The sequence below is a fragment of the Scophthalmus maximus genome, chromosome 2, assembly GCF_022379125.1.
Source record: "Scophthalmus maximus strain ysfricsl-2021 chromosome 2, ASM2237912v1, whole genome shotgun sequence".
Lineage (NCBI taxonomy): Eukaryota > Metazoa > Chordata > Actinopteri > Pleuronectiformes > Scophthalmidae > Scophthalmus > Scophthalmus maximus.
The window spans coordinates 3667950-3686978 of record NC_061516.1 but is presented as its reverse complement, the minus strand read 5'-3'; the positions used below and the strand labels follow the sequence as shown (position 1 = coordinate 3686978).

Genomic DNA, 19029 nt, shown 5'->3' with positions numbered 1-19029 from the left:
CTGGTTTCTGGTGGCTCACGGTGGATGTACACACAAGACCAATAACAATGATCGGGAGGATGCAGACAAAACAAGGACAACAAAGCTGAAAATAAATAAACAAACATATTTCCTATTAAGTGCAACCAACAGGTGAAAAATAAAATAAAAGTGAAGCTACAAGGCATTGAAATCACAAGTAATGCAAGTCAACTCTGTTTACACACTTTAGGAAGAGTTTGTGTAAACATTAACTTATGTTTTCAAAGAAACTTCACACAAAATTGATAATTTTGAACTTCCTGTTGGATTAAGGTTATATACCTTTGTGCCAAACAACCCCATCAAATGACACATGTAGAGTTTTAAAGCATGCAAGGCCCCTCAGGAACTAATTGGATTATTTATTATTTATATTTGCCATGCTGCTCAGTGAGAACTACTGATTAATTAATATTCAATTAATTAACGCCAAGGTGTAAAGGCTTTTTCAGATTAAATTTGAAGTAGAAATGGTCAAACTGCAAGGAGGATGTTAAAGTGTTGCCACTAGATGGTGGTGTGACTGAGACTGAATTCTGTCATGTAGACAGGTTTCTCTCTAGTTTAGACAGACAAAATTTTGAAGTAGTCGGATTGATTCCAGGGGAGGGGAGCCAAAGTATAAGGCTAAATGGTAAAGAATGGCCAAATTTTGCACAGTAAATTCAAAAAGAGGCCTTTTTCAATCTCGGCCCAATAGATGTGCCACACACATTCCATACATCTAGGGCAACGATACAGTAGGTTTGGTTTGAACTGGACTGAACGTTTTGTGAGTGTTTGAAAATGTTTAAAAATGCATAGAAAGACAGTGAATTAGAGATAAAATCGAGTCCTCACCATTCGGTGCTCAGGCCCTAATAAATAAAAAATAAGTTGTATGCATACAATGGACAAAAAACCAGAACCATTTCTGAAAGCTGTAAACAAGGAAACAATTAGTGCAAGGTATGGGAGAGTGTAAGGAGTGCTGAAATAAATATGACATGGGTAATGTAATGAATTACTTAACATACACACAGAAGTAGTTATGATTTACTTCACCTTTTTTTTTAATCACAAATGAAATGTATTCTTATTGGCAGTAATTGGCCTCCATACACCCTATCATGACTCACGGTGCGCAGTTTCCAGTCGGAATTATTTTGGTGATGTCCTGGTGGTATCGCGGGCTGAGATTATAACCAATCATTACTCTCCATGCCTGAATTTAACCAGAGCTGTCTAATGACAGTCGCGACAACGGAAGTCCAAAATACTTGCACGTCACGTGACTCGTGTAGACTTCAGATAGTTCCCGGAAGTTCTTGGCGCGCAATCAGAAGCCAGTATTCAGAGCAGTGTTTAGATTCAGAGCGACAGAAACGCGATTTTTGGTAATAAGTAGTCAATGAATGTATCGATTTACAATAAAGCAGACCGACATGCCTATGTAGTTACTCTATGTAGTTCGTCAATACGTTTTTTTAAAGTATTTTTTTTCTAAAATGCTTTTCAGATGTGCTGATAATATAAATCGGATTATTTAAACGTCTTACCCTTCATAAGTGCATCACAGACGGTCCATTGATTCGGCTGCTACTCTAATGCGCTGCTGGCCACTTCCGGGAACTATTGAGAGGCTCCGTGAAAAAAAATTGACCGTCGGAGTGAACGTTGTCGCGTTGTCGCGACTCTCGTTAGACGGCTCTGGGTTGTTCTCCACAGCTGCATCCGGTTTCACTCTTGCACAGAAGTTTGCTGCTTTTTTCTCCCACCAACCTGTTTCAGAAAATGAAGTCAGTGGTGGTAAACTCCTTCACCGAAGTCTATCGCAACATGTAACTGGTTGATGATTCTATTTGAATGATAACCGACGTCACACGGAAGTCAAGGATGTGTGAGGAGTGAATGGGGCTCCTTACAATCAAAGTAACTCCTGTCCGATACAAGACATGGACTTGACAGGCGTGTAGGCTTCAGCGACAGCGCGTTGTGTGATGGTTCGTCGTCCTCTTGGACCACTGTGAGAGTGAACTATGGTGCCATTGAAGCGAAGGAAAGTCGTGGGGAATTACACTGGGGCTGGCCACGGTGGAGATAATTCACCAACCAAGTTCCCGGATGTGCTTTTATTCCTGTTGGAAAGAAAAATGGGAGCCAGTCGAAGAGCTTTCCTGTCTCAGCTCGGTCGAAAGAAAGGATTTCATGTGGAGGAGTTGTTCAGGTAAGGTTCTTATGGGGACATATTAGTGTTACAGAAATACACAGGAGCCTACTGATAAATAACTTACAATAAACTTGAATATATATATAAATATATTATAAGTTATTTATTGTAAGTTTATTGTATATATATGTGTATATATATATATATATATATATATATATATATATATATATATATATATGATGTTGAGATCCGTTGAGAAGATCCCAACCACCTCCATCATCCGACCATTGATGCGATGTGACATATTTCACTGACTGCATAGACTGTTAAAACCTTAGATGCATTGGTGTACATGTGTTGTTGTTTTTTTTTCGGTTAATCTGATCATTATTTTTTCTCAATTTCTCAATTGATTGTTTGCTTGAAAGAATGTTGGAAAAATGTAAAGCCCAAGGTTTTGTCTGTGCGAACAACAGTTTAGTTGTCTAAAATGGAAAATATGTTACTCTGATGATACAACACGGCTATTCCTCGTGATTGAGAGCAGATAGGAGCACTTATGAGATTCATTATTAAGGGTTAGGGTTCAATTGGTTGGTGGTTAATATTTGGTTGACCAACAAATCAATAAAAGGACTCATCATTTCAGCATTTTTGTGCATGCCTCATCTTCAGTTGCAGTTCTGTTTTTTTTGGAAGCTTGGGGGTTTGTGTTACATTAAATTCAAGTCAATTCAATTATATTTGTTTACATAGTGAGGTTGAGACCTCACAATATTACAGAGAAAACCCAACAGGTGTTGTGTTGAACATTGTCTTCACAGTGAAAGCGTCACACATGTCATTTCTGAAAACAACTCTGGCTATGAGGTCAGGACGTGGCTGGACTCGCAGCGCAGGGCTCAGGGCCAAATGATGGCTCACCTTCTGGACATCAGCTGGTACACAGAGAGCATGCGTGCAGGACATCCTGTTCCGATCCTGGAAAGACATAAACTACAGGTACATTTTACTCTACACCACGAATCACTGCTGCTTTTCTGAGCCACAGACTTGTATTGATAATATGTCTCAGTGTAGGAAATCTATGGCTCATATGTCAGACTTCAAAAAATTACAATTAATAATTCAGCTTTGCAGAAGCTGCAATGAATTGACCACATGATTAATCCCATGTATGCTTATTATGATTAATTTTTCATCTGCCTTTATATTTTACTCTTTGATGTTATTCTGCAAAAATGTGTGATTTTAATTTCAAGATAATTTATTGTATGAAATCCTTTACATCGCCAGTAGAGATTAATGTGTGAAGTAATTAATTACATTTATCATAAATAAATGCTAAATACTTGTTAAAGGAGAAATAGAAAATATGGAAAGGGTGAAAGCAAAGGACACTTAAGCAGGAACAATATTCTGCTGCTGTTAGATGAGGCACATTGGAGGAATCATTTGATTAGGAGAATTTAGTCTAATATAGAAGATTATACACAGTTTGGCTTCAGATAGATATCAGTCCCCTACATATGCTTGATCTTTTTTTTCATCAAGATTCATGAATTATTCCCTGTGAAATTGGTGAAGATGTCAAAAACATCCCATCTTGTAACGTTCAAGTCTGGATGTCTGGATCCGTGCCAAAATAGAATGGGTTCTTTCTTCGCCCATGTCCCATCCTTCCACCAGGTTTCATGGGAATCCGTTCCGTCGTTTTTGTGTAAACCTGCTGACAATCAAAAAAACAAACAAACAAACCAACCAACAGACAAACAAAGAAATAAACAGATGAAAAATATAATTGTGGCTAACACCTGTTTGTTACAGAGAACTGTCCCTATTAAAGAAACTAGTGACAAGTATTTCAAACAAAATCAATAGCAGCTTTAACATATTTTATTTTTGAAACCTCTGATGAATGCAAAAGAATTTCACCTCTAGCAGTTTGATAAATGGAGATCTTGAATTGTTTGTGTCTTCCAGGAGCAGCATAATGATGAAGGAGAGGCTGTGGTGTTCTCAGTGCCCAGCTTCGCCTGTCAGAGAAGAATCACTCTGGACAACCATAACACCATCATCACAGTATGTCCCACTATCAAAAACAGATCTCACATAGTACACCTGTAGCACTGAAAAAAAACAAGAAACTTGCAGTATCTCGCTATATTTATTCTCCGTCTCAGGGTGCTTTGTCGCTGCTGGCTGAAAACGCTGAGCTGAGTGAAGAGGACGGGCGAGGCGTTGCATTTCGCCGGGCCGCCGCCGTGTTGAAGGCCCTCCCCGAACCAGTGACGTGCATGACGCAGCTCAGAGGGCTTCCCTGTCTGGGAGAACATTCCCTAAGAGTCATCAAAGTGAGTGAAACCTTCTTTTGGCTGCTTTATCAAATTGAAAGACAATCCAATATTCTAACTTTACATTCTCTGCACTTATAGGACATTTTGGAAAATGGAGAATCAAATGAGGTGGAATCGATGAAGCAGTCCGAGCGGTTTAAAGCACTAAAGGTTTGTCGAATATTTTGCCCATATAGTTGAAATACATTACTTATATGTTGTATTTCCAGAAAAATATCAAATGATCCACTCAATGTGGCCACATTTTAAGCCAAAATGTCAGAGAACCATCAATGGAAATACTCAAGTGCCGCGAGAGTAGAGCTCAGGAGGTAGAGACGGTATTCCACTAACCAGTTCAACAGTTCAATTCCCAATTCCCTCAGTCTGCATGCTGATGTGTCCTTGGGCAAGAAACTGTAGCGGCAACCCTAAGGTGCCTCTGGCTGCTCTTCTAGCAGTGTATGAATGTGATAAAAAATGCGCAGTAAATAGCAGCGCAGTATGAAGGTGTGTTCGAATGTGACCTGTGCTGTAAAGGTGCTTTGGGTGGTCAATAAGACTAGAAAAGCGATATATAAATATATTCAGTTTACCATTTATCTAATTAAATGCACTTGGTTGCTCTCCATCACAGAGAATTGAAGGAGCCCTCAATGTTGCCTTCAAGTATAATTGGAGATGTAGATTACTTAATAATAATAATGATAATAATAATAATAACCTGAAGATATATAGAGGAAAAAAGATAAATAAATCTAAAATAAAACAATAAACATGTCAATAGACATGAGAAGGTTAGATTTATCTCTTTGGAACTCTGCGTCAAGAGATGCGCGTAGACCCTTATATTATAAAGTATTGTTACATATTTAATTTTCTCTCATTAAAAAAAACCAACTCCTCTTTCTTGTGAAGCTATTTGGAGACTGTTGCTGCTGACTTCTAGTGATGACGGATGTTTATACTAGAACCTGTATTTCAGGTTTTAACAGGTGTTTTTGGAGTTGGAGCAAAGACAGCGGACCGATGGATCAGAGAGGGGATACACACTCTTCACCAGTTACGGGATTCGGGACACGCACTCAATCGAGCACAACAAGCAGGTGTGTCTCATTGCTCGAGTGTACATACGTACTGTATTTAATATGGTTGCTGTCTGAATGAACACCTTGCTGTCTTTCAGGTGTGGAGCACTATGACGACCTCAACCAGCCGGTCACTATGGCGGAGGCTGACGCTGTCGGAGAGATCGTGGAGAAGGCCGTCGTCTCTGTGTTACCAGGAGCGCAGATAACTCTGACGGGAGGATTCAGGAGGTGAAAAAGCAAACGCTGGCACGCTGTGTTTCTGATGACATCCCCATCAAATTACACTGCACGCGACAAAGCCTTAATGTCGGGCTGCTACGCCCTGTTACAGTCCTTAACTTCAGAAAAAAAAACTAAACGTACAGAATAACAAAGGTACAGGTGTAAAATAACTGCCCACTGACTCAAAACCATCACATTTTTTCAATACTTTCAATAGCAGTCAGTGGTTTTGTGGTTTGGCTAAAGTTTGCAGGCTTTACTGTCACATAGAGGTAATGTGATTTGTGTATAACTATGGCCAACTGCACAGGGTCGACGTGTAGCAGGAGTTTGTTAATTAAAAAAAAAAGCAAATTTCATTCAAAGTCAGAGTTACTTAAAGGGGCAGTAAGGGGTTTTAAACCAATACAGGTATTTTAAAAGTCTGTGTATATTTCCTCACAGTCCGTTAGCTGTCGTTTCTGTGTGTGTGTGTGTGGGGAACAAAAAAATTCATTTTTTCGCCTCAATCCTGGCTCTGTAAATTGAAAACAAAAACATTTTGCAGACCGCACCACACAACACTGTGTGGGGTTTGTAAACATCACTCCCCGACACATGAAGAGAAGTGGTGGTGAGTTGCTACGACTCAAAGTGGTTTGCGCGCCTGTCTCATACAGGTGTGGCGCGGCCAGAGCAGTAAAATCATCAACAATAACAAAGAGAAAGATTAGCTTTCTCCAAAATCGCTTACTGCCCCTTTAAGGTATTAAATGTTACTGCAAAACATTGACTTACACACAATGAAATTCCCCCATTCGCAACACACATTCATACAGCGCTGCTATATCAAGCTCTTTGTCTGTCAGTCGATCTGTGAATGAAATGCATGACTGAGCTGCAGCCGCCCATGGAGGTGTTGCTGGTTCTTGAAGTAAATCCCTCTAAATTTTTCCCAAAGAGATTCATTGGAAATGCTGGAAAAGTCGGAGGGTTCAACAATCTAAAAAATATCAGTGAAAGTTTGTTCGCTTGGCTAAAAGTAAAATGTATGGTGCAAAGGACACACTGACGCAGGTGAATCATGTGACTTGAATGTCACTCACCACTTCCAGTGGAGAGACTAAAACATCAGGTGTGTGTGGAGCGATGAGGAGCCTGGAAATCACATTTCCATCATGATTTCCAACATCTGAGCTTTGACCGTTGCCCTTTGATCACCTTATCTCTCTGTGTCCTCTTGCTCTGCGGCAGCTGGAACATCAGCTCCACCAGTTGTTCGCCTCGATGCAGCAACATTTGCACAACAGCCCCAGCCCTTTCTTCAGTTATGAACCTTTCTCAAAATTCTGCTAATATTTGTGCTACGCTCAGATGGAACCCTGGCTTATGTTCTGCAGAGAACGTCTTCGATCAGCATGAAACTCTCTTTTGTGTTGGGAAATGTGTGGCTTTTGGATTAAAACGTCAGAGATACAATCCTGCGTGCATAAAAACTGAAGATAAGTTATCGAGATAAGTTAGTGGCAAAAGACAAGGATTGTGAAAGAAGATTTCAAACTGATGGCCATTACATAAGCCTATAGTGTCGTTACACTATCCATGAGAGTCATGTCCCTCTGCCGCAGCAGTTTGATTGAAACATTTCCACTGACACTTTTCTTTAGAGGAAAGCCTTCCGGTCATGATGTTGACTTCCTCATAACCCACCCAGAGGAAGGCAGAGAGGAGGGACTGATGTCAAAAGTGGTGTCCTGGCTGGAGTCACAGGTAGTTTCCGTCCAGTGTTAGGACTCTCAGTCTGTAAGAGACGAGTCTTTCGACCTGAACAGTTTCCTGTCTCCCCAGGGTTTCCTGTTGTACCATAAAACTTCAAGAAACTCTTACCTGGAGTCTGCGAACGGGCCTGCCCGGCCTGCTTCCAACATGGACCGATTCGAGAGGTGTTTCTCCATCTTTAAACTGGCCAAAGTGGAGGGATGGGGAACAAATCAGACAGGGACATGGAGAGAAGGTGGCATGCAAAATCTAAATACAGCAGAGGATGAGGATGAGCATGAGGGCTCATGTGGTGTCAGGGGCCACGCCCGGATAAATCCTGAGGACTCTCGTCTTCAGAAGGGGAAAAATTCACATTCACAGAGTCAGATTCACACTGGTGAACAGAAATACCATGAGTTGGGCAAAGATGCGGGACCGGAGGAGACAAGACCTGCTGGACACAAGCCGTGGAGAGCTGTGAGAGTGGACCTGGTGGTTTCTCCTATCAGCCAGTTTGCTTTTGCTCTGCTGGGCTGGACTGGATCCAAGGTGACCATAACTTCTGTCATTTTTTTTAAGACTCAAACTGTAAAAAGGGCTCATTCTAAATGTTCATACTGACTTAATGTTTTTTTTGCAGTTGTTTGAGAGAGAGCTGCGACGTTGGGCGGGACAGGAGAAGGCCATGTCTCTAAGCAGCCATGCTCTGTTTGATAATAAACAGGTGTGTATTACATTTTCCCACTCCTGTGATATTTGCAAATTCAATTCAATTTTATTTGTTTAGCGCCAAATCATAACATTCATTATCTCAAGGCACTTTACAAGGTGAGGTTGAGACCTCACAATATTAGTGGGAAATCCGACAGTTCCGAGCAAGCACTTGGCGACCGTGGAGAAGAAGGAGGAAATCTCTGTCAGAACCGGACTCAGTTGTTGGCAGAATATCTGCTGTGACCGGTTGGGGTGAGGGAGAAAAATGGGGGGAGAGAAGAGAGGTGGGCAGAAAGAGGGGGAGAGAGAGAGAGAGAGAGAGAGAGAGAACAGTTGTTTTACTGTTGCTTTAAGCTCTATAAGATTTATTCTTATGATTACAATAATAATACTGAGACTAATAGATGCAGTGACTTCGTTAATAAAAATAATAATAATAATAATAACAGTAATAGTAGTAATAATAATAATAGCAGCTCTGAAGTCAGAGATTCCAGCACTAGGGGAGAGAGAAAAAAACGTGACATGTAATGTAAATACATGGCGGCAGAGAGAGATAGAGATATGGCTATGTGAAGGTATTAACTTTGGATGACATTTTCTTTTCTTTTCACCCCTGCGTTCTCCCTCTTTCTCACAGAAGAGGTATCTCACAGCCACGTCAGAGGAGGAGATATTTGGTCATCTCGGTTTGGAGTTCATTCCACCGTCAGAGAGAAATGCCTGATGAGAAACTGCTGCAGGAGGGTGAAGCAGGTACCATATGAGGATTATGAACTGGAGAAGTTAGGGTTAATGTTGCCTCACCTTACTAAAGTGGGTGGTCAGATCAGGGGAAAGCAATGACTCTACATCAATGGATGACGCGTCTCAACTTCCTCCCACTATAGAAAAATATAGCCAAAATATCTTGGATACAGGCACTGCCATAATTTGGAGTCAGATTCTGTGCAGTATGGTTATCATGGTGTGGAGCTGTGATATTGAGGTCCCAAGCACGACCAATCATTCTCATCTGTCAATCATGACTTTTCACCACATTTTTATAGCTTCAACTAACTAATTAAATACAAACTTATCAGAAAAATGAACACCTGAACATCAGTGTGATAAGAACAACCTAAAATGTAAAACGTAATTGACGTGTAGGCCTACTCCCATCTGCTAGCATGGAGGAGGCAGGATTTATGACCTATACTGCAGCCAGCCACCAGGGGGCGATCCAGATGTTTTGGTTTCACTTTTGGGGAGCTGTCTTTTTGTCCATCTTTATATACAATACATGGGGAAAAGGTGGGCCCGTGTTGTGTCATGTACCATGAGACAACTCAAACAGAACCAGTAAGTTTGAGTTGCAGATACGCGTGTTTATCTAGGGTGTATTCCAGGAAGCAGCTTTAAAAAACTCTAAACTTAACCCTGAACTCTGACTTAATCCACTCTCAGATGGGAAACTCAGAGTTTTCGGTTCCAGAAAAAGCAGTTCTGAGTTAGTTAGATCAACTCTGATTATTTTCACATGGAGTTACGTGTGTGCCACCTGACCATAGTAAGCCATCATCAATGGAGCTCCGATACTATGGGTCACCATGGCAACCAAGGCGAAAACAAGGTCCTGCTACGTCACGCCATTAGAGTTGGGGATACTACGTCATTCTAATGGAGAAAATAAGCATATTCTGAGAAAGTGGAACATCACAGCGGCTGTTGATGAGGAGAGACAGTTGGCGTGGGAGGAAATTACTGCCCGAGTTGACACGTAACACTGAATAAAATAATGATAGTAGAACAATGAAATAATAATAATTGTTGCTCACGTCTGAAAAAGTGTAATCTTATTTAATTATATTTAAATTAGATGCAATCTCACAGTCAAAAAAATAACGTGGCTGCAGCTAAAAAATAATTATAAGAATACAGTTCAGATCGGGAAAGCATATGGTTTTAATCAGATTTCGCAAAAAAACAACAGTTGTAGACATACTGAAATTTAACGGATTTAAGCTTTCTGTGACACTGATGTGACCCTTTGATAAACAACAAAAGAAAAGAAGAAAAAAAACACTCACAAAAGAAGTTATGTAAATAAATAAATAAACTCAGGTACAGTAAAGTCCCAACCCCTTTCATCTATCAAAATAAGGTGACCCCCAAACCCCTCGCAAAGGTATCCACATTTAAGTGCTTGTGGAGGGATATGCTATAGAATTAATAGACAGAGTCCTACTCTGTACAAAATAGAACTTAAAATAAGGCACCAAAAATGGCAAGTTATAGTATTACTATTTTTCAACCCAGAAGGCACATAGTATTCTCTAGTATTCTCAGCTTAATCAGAAAACTGCGCACCTAACTATAGCTGAGATCAAGGATACATTTGGTGTAAAACATATAGATCACTTAGGAATCAATCTGTGCTTTCATAAATTTCCCCTCAAATTCGTAGAGTCTCTTGTGGCTGAATCTCTGTTTAATCTATTCTTTGGAAAAGTGGATATTCCCATGATTAACAAGGAGATGTCTGCTGATTTGGAAGAAACATTCTCAATACAGGAGCTTAAAAACACAGTCAATTCCATGAAAAATGGAAAATCTCTGGGACCTGATGGGCTCCCAAGTGAATTCTATAAAAAGTTTACTATTCAACTTGCTCTTATTTTTCTCTCCTATATGAGGAATCACTCAACGGCTCCTTCCCCTCAACCGTGCGACAGCCGGTTATATCACTTCTCCCCCAAAAGGAAAACGACCAGTTGGAATGCGGCGCCTATATCGCCCTATCTCACTTTTAAACGTGGATAGTAAAATTCTTTCCAAGATGTTGGCCTGGATCAAACAGGCTTCATTCAAAATCGTTATTCTTTTTTTTAATATACGTCGGCTATTTAATATTCTCTAGAACCCTAATCCATCTGATGTACCAGAAAAACTAATAACGCTGGATGCTGCGAAGGCATTTGACCGGGTGTAGTGGGATTACCTTTTCTTTACTCTTAAATAATTTGGACTTGGCTCAAAGTTTATATCTTGGATAAAGGTGCTTTACTCCTCTCCACTGGCAGCTGTTCGTACGAACAACAATCTTTCCTCCTAATTCCCAATTCATCGCGGCACTAGGCAGGGCTGTCCCCGCCTCTTTTTTACCATTGCTGCTGAACCGCTAACAATAGCCTTGCGTAATGATGCAGAGATCAAAGAAATGAAGAGAAATGGTTCGGAGCATAAAATATCACTTTACGTTGATGATATGCTTTTATATGTGTCCGACCCTTTAAGCAGCCAACCAAAAACACATTCTGGCAGAATTTCAGGATACACAATCAATCTACAAAAGAGTGAGATCATGCCACTAAACGCTGTAGCTGAGTCTGTCGTACTTAGTAAATTGTCCCTTAAAGTAAGTCCACACATATTTAAGTATTTGGGAATCTGGGTCACACACGACTTTAAAAAACCTTTTTATAGCTAATTTCCTACCGCTTAAAACAAGACTTGCAATGTTGGAACCAGATACCTTTGTCATTAGGAGGAAGAATCAATAAAATCAAAATTAAAGTATTTATGCATTTCATTATATTCTTGTCTTTATAGCAAAATGTTGTTTTTTTAATCTATAGACAAACTGTGATCTGGGTTCATTTGGAATAAGAAAAATCCCAGAATACGTAAAGGTATGTTACAGCGGCACCGCCAACACGGGCTATCCCACCCTAATTTTCAGTTGTATTACTGGGCAGTTAAAATAAGGACCATGTGATATTGGAAAGAGCTCTCATCACTTGATGCCGTCCCCAAATGGTTACAATTACAATTGGAGAAGTTATTGTGTAACCTCATAGTTCAGACAATCTTTCTCACTTAATAATTTTTCAATATATACCTCTATAGTAAGGAACCATCTATTTACCCCACCAATCATAGATGGAGCTTTTGATGTGTGGGTTAAAAGAGGGATAACCACTTTAAGAGATCTGTTCATTGACAACACTTTCAAATCTTTTGATCAGTTAGTGTTGAAATTTAATCTCCCCCGTTCTCATTTTTTCAGATTTTTGCCAATCCGTAGCTTTATATCAACATCCTCAACCTATTTTCCATCACAACCACCCAGTTTTCTTCTAGATTCTGTTCTAAAACTTGACCCAGGCCACAAATGGTCTATTGGGACAATCTATTCATTACTAAACTCCTATAATTTAGAACCCCTTCATTCGCTAAGGAATCAATGGGAGGGAGATTTGGCAGAAAGCCTTGGATAGGATACCCTCCTCCTCAATCTGTCCTCAACATACAACTATCCAGTTCTCCACATCCTTCGAGGACGTAGCCCACTCAGCCTGACGGAGGCGATACTCCTTCGTCGGCCAGGTAGACTGCGACAGGGGAACCTAAATTAGACGGTCTGGTCTACGGCAGAGCTTCTTCTTCCTGTTTCACTGGCGAGTCGCATTATCGCCACCAACTGACTTGATTAGGGATTACATTTATCCTTGAGAGGAGAGCATGGCTAAAACACTTCACTTTGATGATATAATTCTATATCTAATAATTAAATACAAATTCAAGGGAATTGTACTTAAACATTAGTATTTTCAATTTGATGCAAAGTTATACTTCTATTCCACTACATCTCTGAGGCAAATGTACTCAGATTACAATTTGTTTTACCTTTCATATCCACTGAAAGCCACATATCTCAAGATGTATTGATCTTAATATGATGATTTTATAGAACATGTTGCATTGCTGAAGGATTAATTACTAACGGAGTAGAAAGGAGTTAAAATGAGCTAAATTTCACACATGCTCATGAATTTATAAATAATAGTATTTAAAAATAAATAAAAATAAATATATATATATAATATTAAACCACTGACTGGGACCATTAGGACAAGATGAGACTTAATTAATCCCACACTGGGGAAATTCATTTGTAAGAGCATCAGCAAGAGTCATTGGGGAAGAGGTGGATAATAAAATGTAGCAAAAAAACCCAAACAATAAAAAATGGAAAAGAGCTATAGAGACTAAAAAGCTGAATACATAAGGCTAATGTGCAGTTGTCTGGATAAAAAATATGACAAATAAAGTAAGTGTTGTATGGATGTGCAGTAAAACAATAATAAGAATAAATATGTATTTACACACACGCATTGAGGCCCAGCAGAGGATGTACTTCCTGCGCTAGCTCAGGAAGTACAACCTGCCTCAGGAGCTGCTGATCCAGTTTTACACTGCAGTCGTCGAATCTGTTCTCTGCACTTCAATAACTGTCTGGACATCACCTGTTCCAACTTCTCCCCTCTGGTAGACGATACAGAACACTGTTCACAAGAACCAGCAGACACGGGAACAGTTCCTTCCCTCAGGCTGTCACGATGTTGAACAGTTGATATCATAGTGACATGAACAATCCTCTCATAACAATAAACCCATATTTATAACAGCACCCTCTTGCACTACTCATGTTTACAATATTTATTCTTATTCTTATTTTTTTATATATAGACTTTTTATCCTGTATATAATAAGTAAATGTTATTTGTTTGTGTGTACCTGTAAATTGAGAGAGTGTAAAAAAAGCCGGAGTCAAATTCCTTGTACGTGTTACTTGGCCAATAAAACCGATTCTGATTCTGATTCTGATTCTGATTTCTACATTTAAGCAGAAGCTCTTAACAGGCCGTGGTATACGCTAATTATACCACAGTTAAGGGCCGTTGTTCGGCTACCCCCTTAACCGCGGCGCGCAATGAATCCTGGGATAGCCTGGGCCGGGTAGGATCCACCTGTTGAATCCTTCGTTCCGCGGGGCTTGAAATGACCATTCGCCGGCCGCATTTGAAGGAGCCGATGAATTGGGACACAGCCATCGTCTTCATTGGTCTAAAGTGAAATTAGTTAAATTCACACTAATGTTGATCCTATGTGTGATCGCTGTAGGCAAGCGCCCGCCACCCTTGCACATATGTTCTGGTCCTGTCCAAAACGAATTAGCTTTTGGCAATTCATATATTTATATACTTTTCAGATATTTTGGAAGTACCTATAGAACCTTCGGCCAATATTGCACTATTCTGAGTAATCTCACAAGATATAAATCGTAGTCGTCAGGCAAAAGATGATGTGATAGCCTTTGCTTCTCTCCTAGCCAGACGACTTATACTGTTGAAGTGGAAAGATAAATTTCCCCCACTCTTTGGGCTTTGGAAAAGGACGTTTTACATCTAACATTAAAGAAAATTTGTTACACTACAAGAGAGTGTGCTCAGAAAATACATTACATTGCACCGTTTTTGAATGTATGTAATAAAAATGGAGGCTACTGATATAGCAACTGTTTAACACAGACCCAGTACGACATCTTATATAGTCATTTAGATACAACCCTAATTATTATTGTTTATTTTTCTTTTCCTCTAATATATTATTATTGCGTATTGTTTAATTTCTTTTCCATTTTTTCTTTTTCTCTGCTTTGTCTCTGATTGGTTATCCTCTGTTTCGCCCATGAGTTTTGTGATATAAAATGTACTTATTTATATGCATGGGAAACAGATTTTAGATTTTTTAGATTTTTTTTTTTCTTTTTTGTGGTACAGTCAACTGTTAAATGGGAGGGGGCTCTACTGGAGCTGAAACGGGGGGTGGGGGGAGAGGGGGTAAACCCATTGTTTTGTCTAACTGTAACAATGCTTTAATGCATATTGTTCAATTTTTGATGTTAATAAAAAAAAACTTGAAAAAAGAAAACATCAGTGGCTATTTTAATTCTATTTCAATTCTATTTCATTGTTGGACAGAAAACTCTGGTTTGGGAGCTGGAAAATAAGGTCCGACATTATTGTTCAGATGTGTGATAGATTGTGAGAGAAACTGTAAAGTTCTACTAAGTATTCCTCAGGGAATGAAAGCACCTATACAGGGTGTAAATCCTCTCACGACATGAGGCTACTAAATCAATTCTGCTTCCATATAGAAGTTTACTCGCTTTCTGGTATGGAAAACACAGCGTTCCCGTCTTTTCAGTGTTAAAAAACTCACACTTTTATCAATACCTTGTTCCTGGAATACAGCCCAGATGTCAGAACACTGCATGTTTATTATACAACAGCTAATTTGTCTGTCATTGCTCCTCACAGTGATGTGTTCCTGTTGCTCAGCTCATCCCGATGGATACAAACGGGGCGAACCGAAACAATAGAAACACCTGCCAGTAAAATTGCGACAGAAACTGCTTCCCAGAAAATGATTATACAGTTGATCGACACCGCTCAGCACAATTTAAACATCATAATCTTCATGAGGGAGGATTGTTGTTCAGGACTGTTGGATTATGCTGTTGGTTTTAGCTGGGTTTACCTGATGACCTGCAAACTAGGCGGACGTACCTGCAATTAGAAAATCTAAATTTAAATTGCAAGCGTAGTGAATTTACGAGTGCCTGTTAGAATGTGTTTTTTTTTCTATGAACTGATTTTAATAATCTGTTGTTGTTCTAATTATGTCTTAGAGAAACGGATGAATGAATTGAGCCTCAACGGCCCCATGAAATGAAAAATCCATGTTCCCATTGTTTTCTCTGATTGTAAAACCAATATCATGTCTAAATTAACGTCTAAATCTGTCTTTTGTTTTTTCTTCCTGTGAAACATTTGCAACTGTTTGATGAGTCATCCTGCGCTCAGCGGCGATGACTCATTCTGCGTCCAACGATAAAGCTTTCTGGAATTGTTCCCCCCCTCTGTGTGATTATAAGTTCTGCCGGTTAGTGGCCAGCGCACAGGAACTATGTCTGATTCATGTGTTGAGTCTGCAGGCGTAGATGAAGGTGGTGGGTGAGAAGTCCTCGACAACAGAGAGCAGGCCCACGTCATGACTCTCCCTGTTGAGCTGCTAGTTAATGTCGTGGAGGTGTGGCATACAGTGCATTCAGCACTATCGCCTACTGTAAACGCCAATCAATATCCCAGCAACTCCCTCCATAGCTTTGTGTCTTTTACAAGCACATGTATGTATGTGGAATCAAATGGCATATCCCGAGAAAAGACTCTTGAAGAAAAGTCAGAGGATTACAAAAGTCTCAAGGATGCGTCCTATGGGCTCCATCGATGTTTTTACCACATATCATGGACTGACTCTTCGTCCCTCTGGCCACGCTGCTATCATGGCTAAGAGCACAAACAGTAGTTTGGCAATCAATTTATTTTTCCATTTACCGTTCCTAAAAGACAGAATTGCTAAAAAAAAGACAGTAACGGCCTGTATCTCCTAAACTGTTACCGTGTGATGGGATTAAATCGGCTGTCTTGCAGGAGATTGTATTAAAAAAAAAGAAGAGAGATGTGATAAGGGCACAGCAAAGAACACATTGATGTAATCAAAGAAGAAGACAGATATACAACTTAAAAGGTCTGTTTGGCAATACACAATTCCAATTTAAGAAAACAAGTCGGTGTTCAAATTGTTTTGTTTTTTTTGCTTTTGTATTTCTTTACAACCTCTGTCGCCTCACACACTGTTTATATATGTTACTGTATGTTGCCCATTGACTGTATATAAAAATGAATAGAGTCACCAGGTCCATAAAGTGAAGCCAATGCTAAAGTGCCTGAAGCCTGTATTCTTCTAGAATCTCCAGCAGAAGGTGACTCCTCTGGTTACGAATAGAAGGACTGTACATGGACTGTATTTATATTGCACTTTTGTAGTCTTAATGACTAATCAAAGTCACATTCAGTCATTCACACACACACACACACACTCATGCAGTGCTGCTATTAACGCGCCTTTTTTTTGTCCCATTAATACACTGCCAGGAGAGCCGTCGGAGGCAGTTTAGGGTTGGGTGTCTTGCAAGGACACATCGGCACGTGGACTGGAGGATCACACCACCGACCTTTGGGTTAGTGCACGGCCGTCTCTACAGCCTCATAATGTCAGTAAACCTTTTCCCGAGGAGCTTATAGCCTCAATTACTAGTTCCATGTCTACTTATAGCAAACAGAAAACTTTCTGCTGCTGTAACTGACTATCTTTGCACTATTACAACTTCTAACTTATACACATGACGTTTTGCTGCTACTTCTTACATCTGCACTGGGAACTCTTGTTCTCTTATTGTTTATTTTTTTAGTATGAGTAAAATGTCTTCATCTACTGTTTACCCTATTTATTGTTTTTACTTAGTGTCAGGATGTATCTGTCTTTATTTGTTGTGCTTGTGCACTTTACTGTTTTACTTTAGGAAAATGTCTTGTCTTGTCTTCACCGTGGGATAGGGAGGAACGTCATTTGGATTCCTCTGTATGTCTGGTACATGTGAAGAAATTGACAATAAAGACTGTTGACTTGACTTTGACTTTTGACTTCTCCGATACAGCATTATTTTTCATAGTGCATGTTTTGCATTGGAGAGTGGATACAGTGTGAGTGACAGCTGGTCCGTCCAGTCGGTGCATGTTTGCAGGTGTATGCGGGCGTGCAGTGGACGAGCTCTCAGTCAGACCCACCCCCAGCTTCTCTCTGGTTGCAAACAAAAAAACAACATGGTGCTGGTCAAAATGTGGAACCCCGAGGCTTCAAAACGGCAGTTCACAAATGGGTGATGTAACGGTGGGTTGCCACGTGATGTAGACTTGTGCCTGTGTAAAAGGAACAAGGCAGTGCAAGTGCATTTGCCCCCGTGCGCACCTGTGCAACGATGACCCGTATTCTACAACTTCCTTGTCTTCTTATCTGTAAATTCACTGAGAAGAAAACCACACAGCCGCGCAGAGAAACTCGTGAGACCTCACTTTTTCTTCAGTATAGTATTTTCATTTCATACTTAATATTTCTACTTCACTACAGTTCACAGGAAAATTCTGCACTTTGTATGTCACTACATTATATATATATATATATATATATATATATATATATATATATATATATATACACACACACATATATACATATATATATATATATATATATATACACACACACATATATACATATATATAATGTATGTATATAAATCCCATGTATTATTATTATTATTATTATTATTATTATTAACCTGACAGCTATATAGTGACTTTTCAGATTACAATTTTACATGAAAAACATTTGATGATCTCATCAAATATAATAAAATTGTTAAAGATTATCAAATATAATACATTGTCAAAGACTTAAGCTGCACAGAGTTATTTTTCTTCAGAAATTCTCACATGGTTTCCTTCAAATAAACTTTTAAAGAGGTCAAATGATCTAATATTCACAAAACAAATCAGCTTTGCAATAAGAAATAGGTCAAAAAGCTGTAAATAGCTAGCTTTTTCCGCTTGCCTCTCTTCAAACGGTCCCGAGTGATCCCATCAGAAGTGGACAGCTCTATGTTCAGGCGTGAACGCACCCAAGACACAATGAGTGGCCACATTCTTTAAGCTGTATAAACTTGAAGGTGACCTGCTACAGTTTCATAATCAACCTTAAGTATTTTTTAAACTTGTCAGAGTTTCACATACTGATTTACATCGGGCCACTGCCACAATTTTAAAAATGACCACCATATTGTGTTTTCTTTTTTTCTTTACCATAATGTAAAAAAAAATCAAACTCATTTACAAGTGTAAGTATTGGATTTTCAAAATCTTACTTAAGTAAAAAGTAGAGTAGTGCAGGAGATGCTTCAGCAGCATTTTACTGTTGTAGCTGCTCCAGGTGGAGTTCCTCTTAAACAACCTGAAAGTGTCACCGGATA

General features: G+C 39.5%; 1 protein-coding gene across 3 annotated transcripts; it reads left to right on the top strand.

Moving 5' to 3' along the window:
• The first annotated feature begins 1670 nt into the window (after positions 1-1670).
• polm (polymerase (DNA directed), mu) lies at positions 1671-17650 on the top strand. 3 transcript variants are annotated; one of them, XM_035624404.2, is made up of 12 exons: positions 1671-2227; positions 2998-3175; positions 4157-4255; positions 4357-4527; positions 4609-4680; positions 5495-5615; positions 5696-5828; positions 7469-7571; positions 7650-8111; positions 8203-8286; positions 8917-9032; positions 17099-17650. In XM_035624404.2, exons 1-11 carry the CDS (start codon positions 2040-2042, stop codon positions 9001-9003), a joined length of 1698 nt encoding a protein of 565 aa, XP_035480297.2. In that variant the 5' UTR covers positions 1671-2039; the 3' UTR covers positions 9004-9032; positions 17099-17650. The 3 variants fall into 3 exon arrangements, with proteins under 3 accessions (XP_035480297.2, XP_035480296.2, XP_035480295.2); XM_035624403.2 differs by lacking the exon at positions 17099-17650 and adding an exon at positions 15795-17083; XM_035624402.2 differs by lacking the exon at positions 17099-17650 and having other exon boundaries at positions 1672-2227; positions 8917-13919.
• The last annotated feature ends 1379 nt before the right edge of the window (positions 17651-19029 follow it).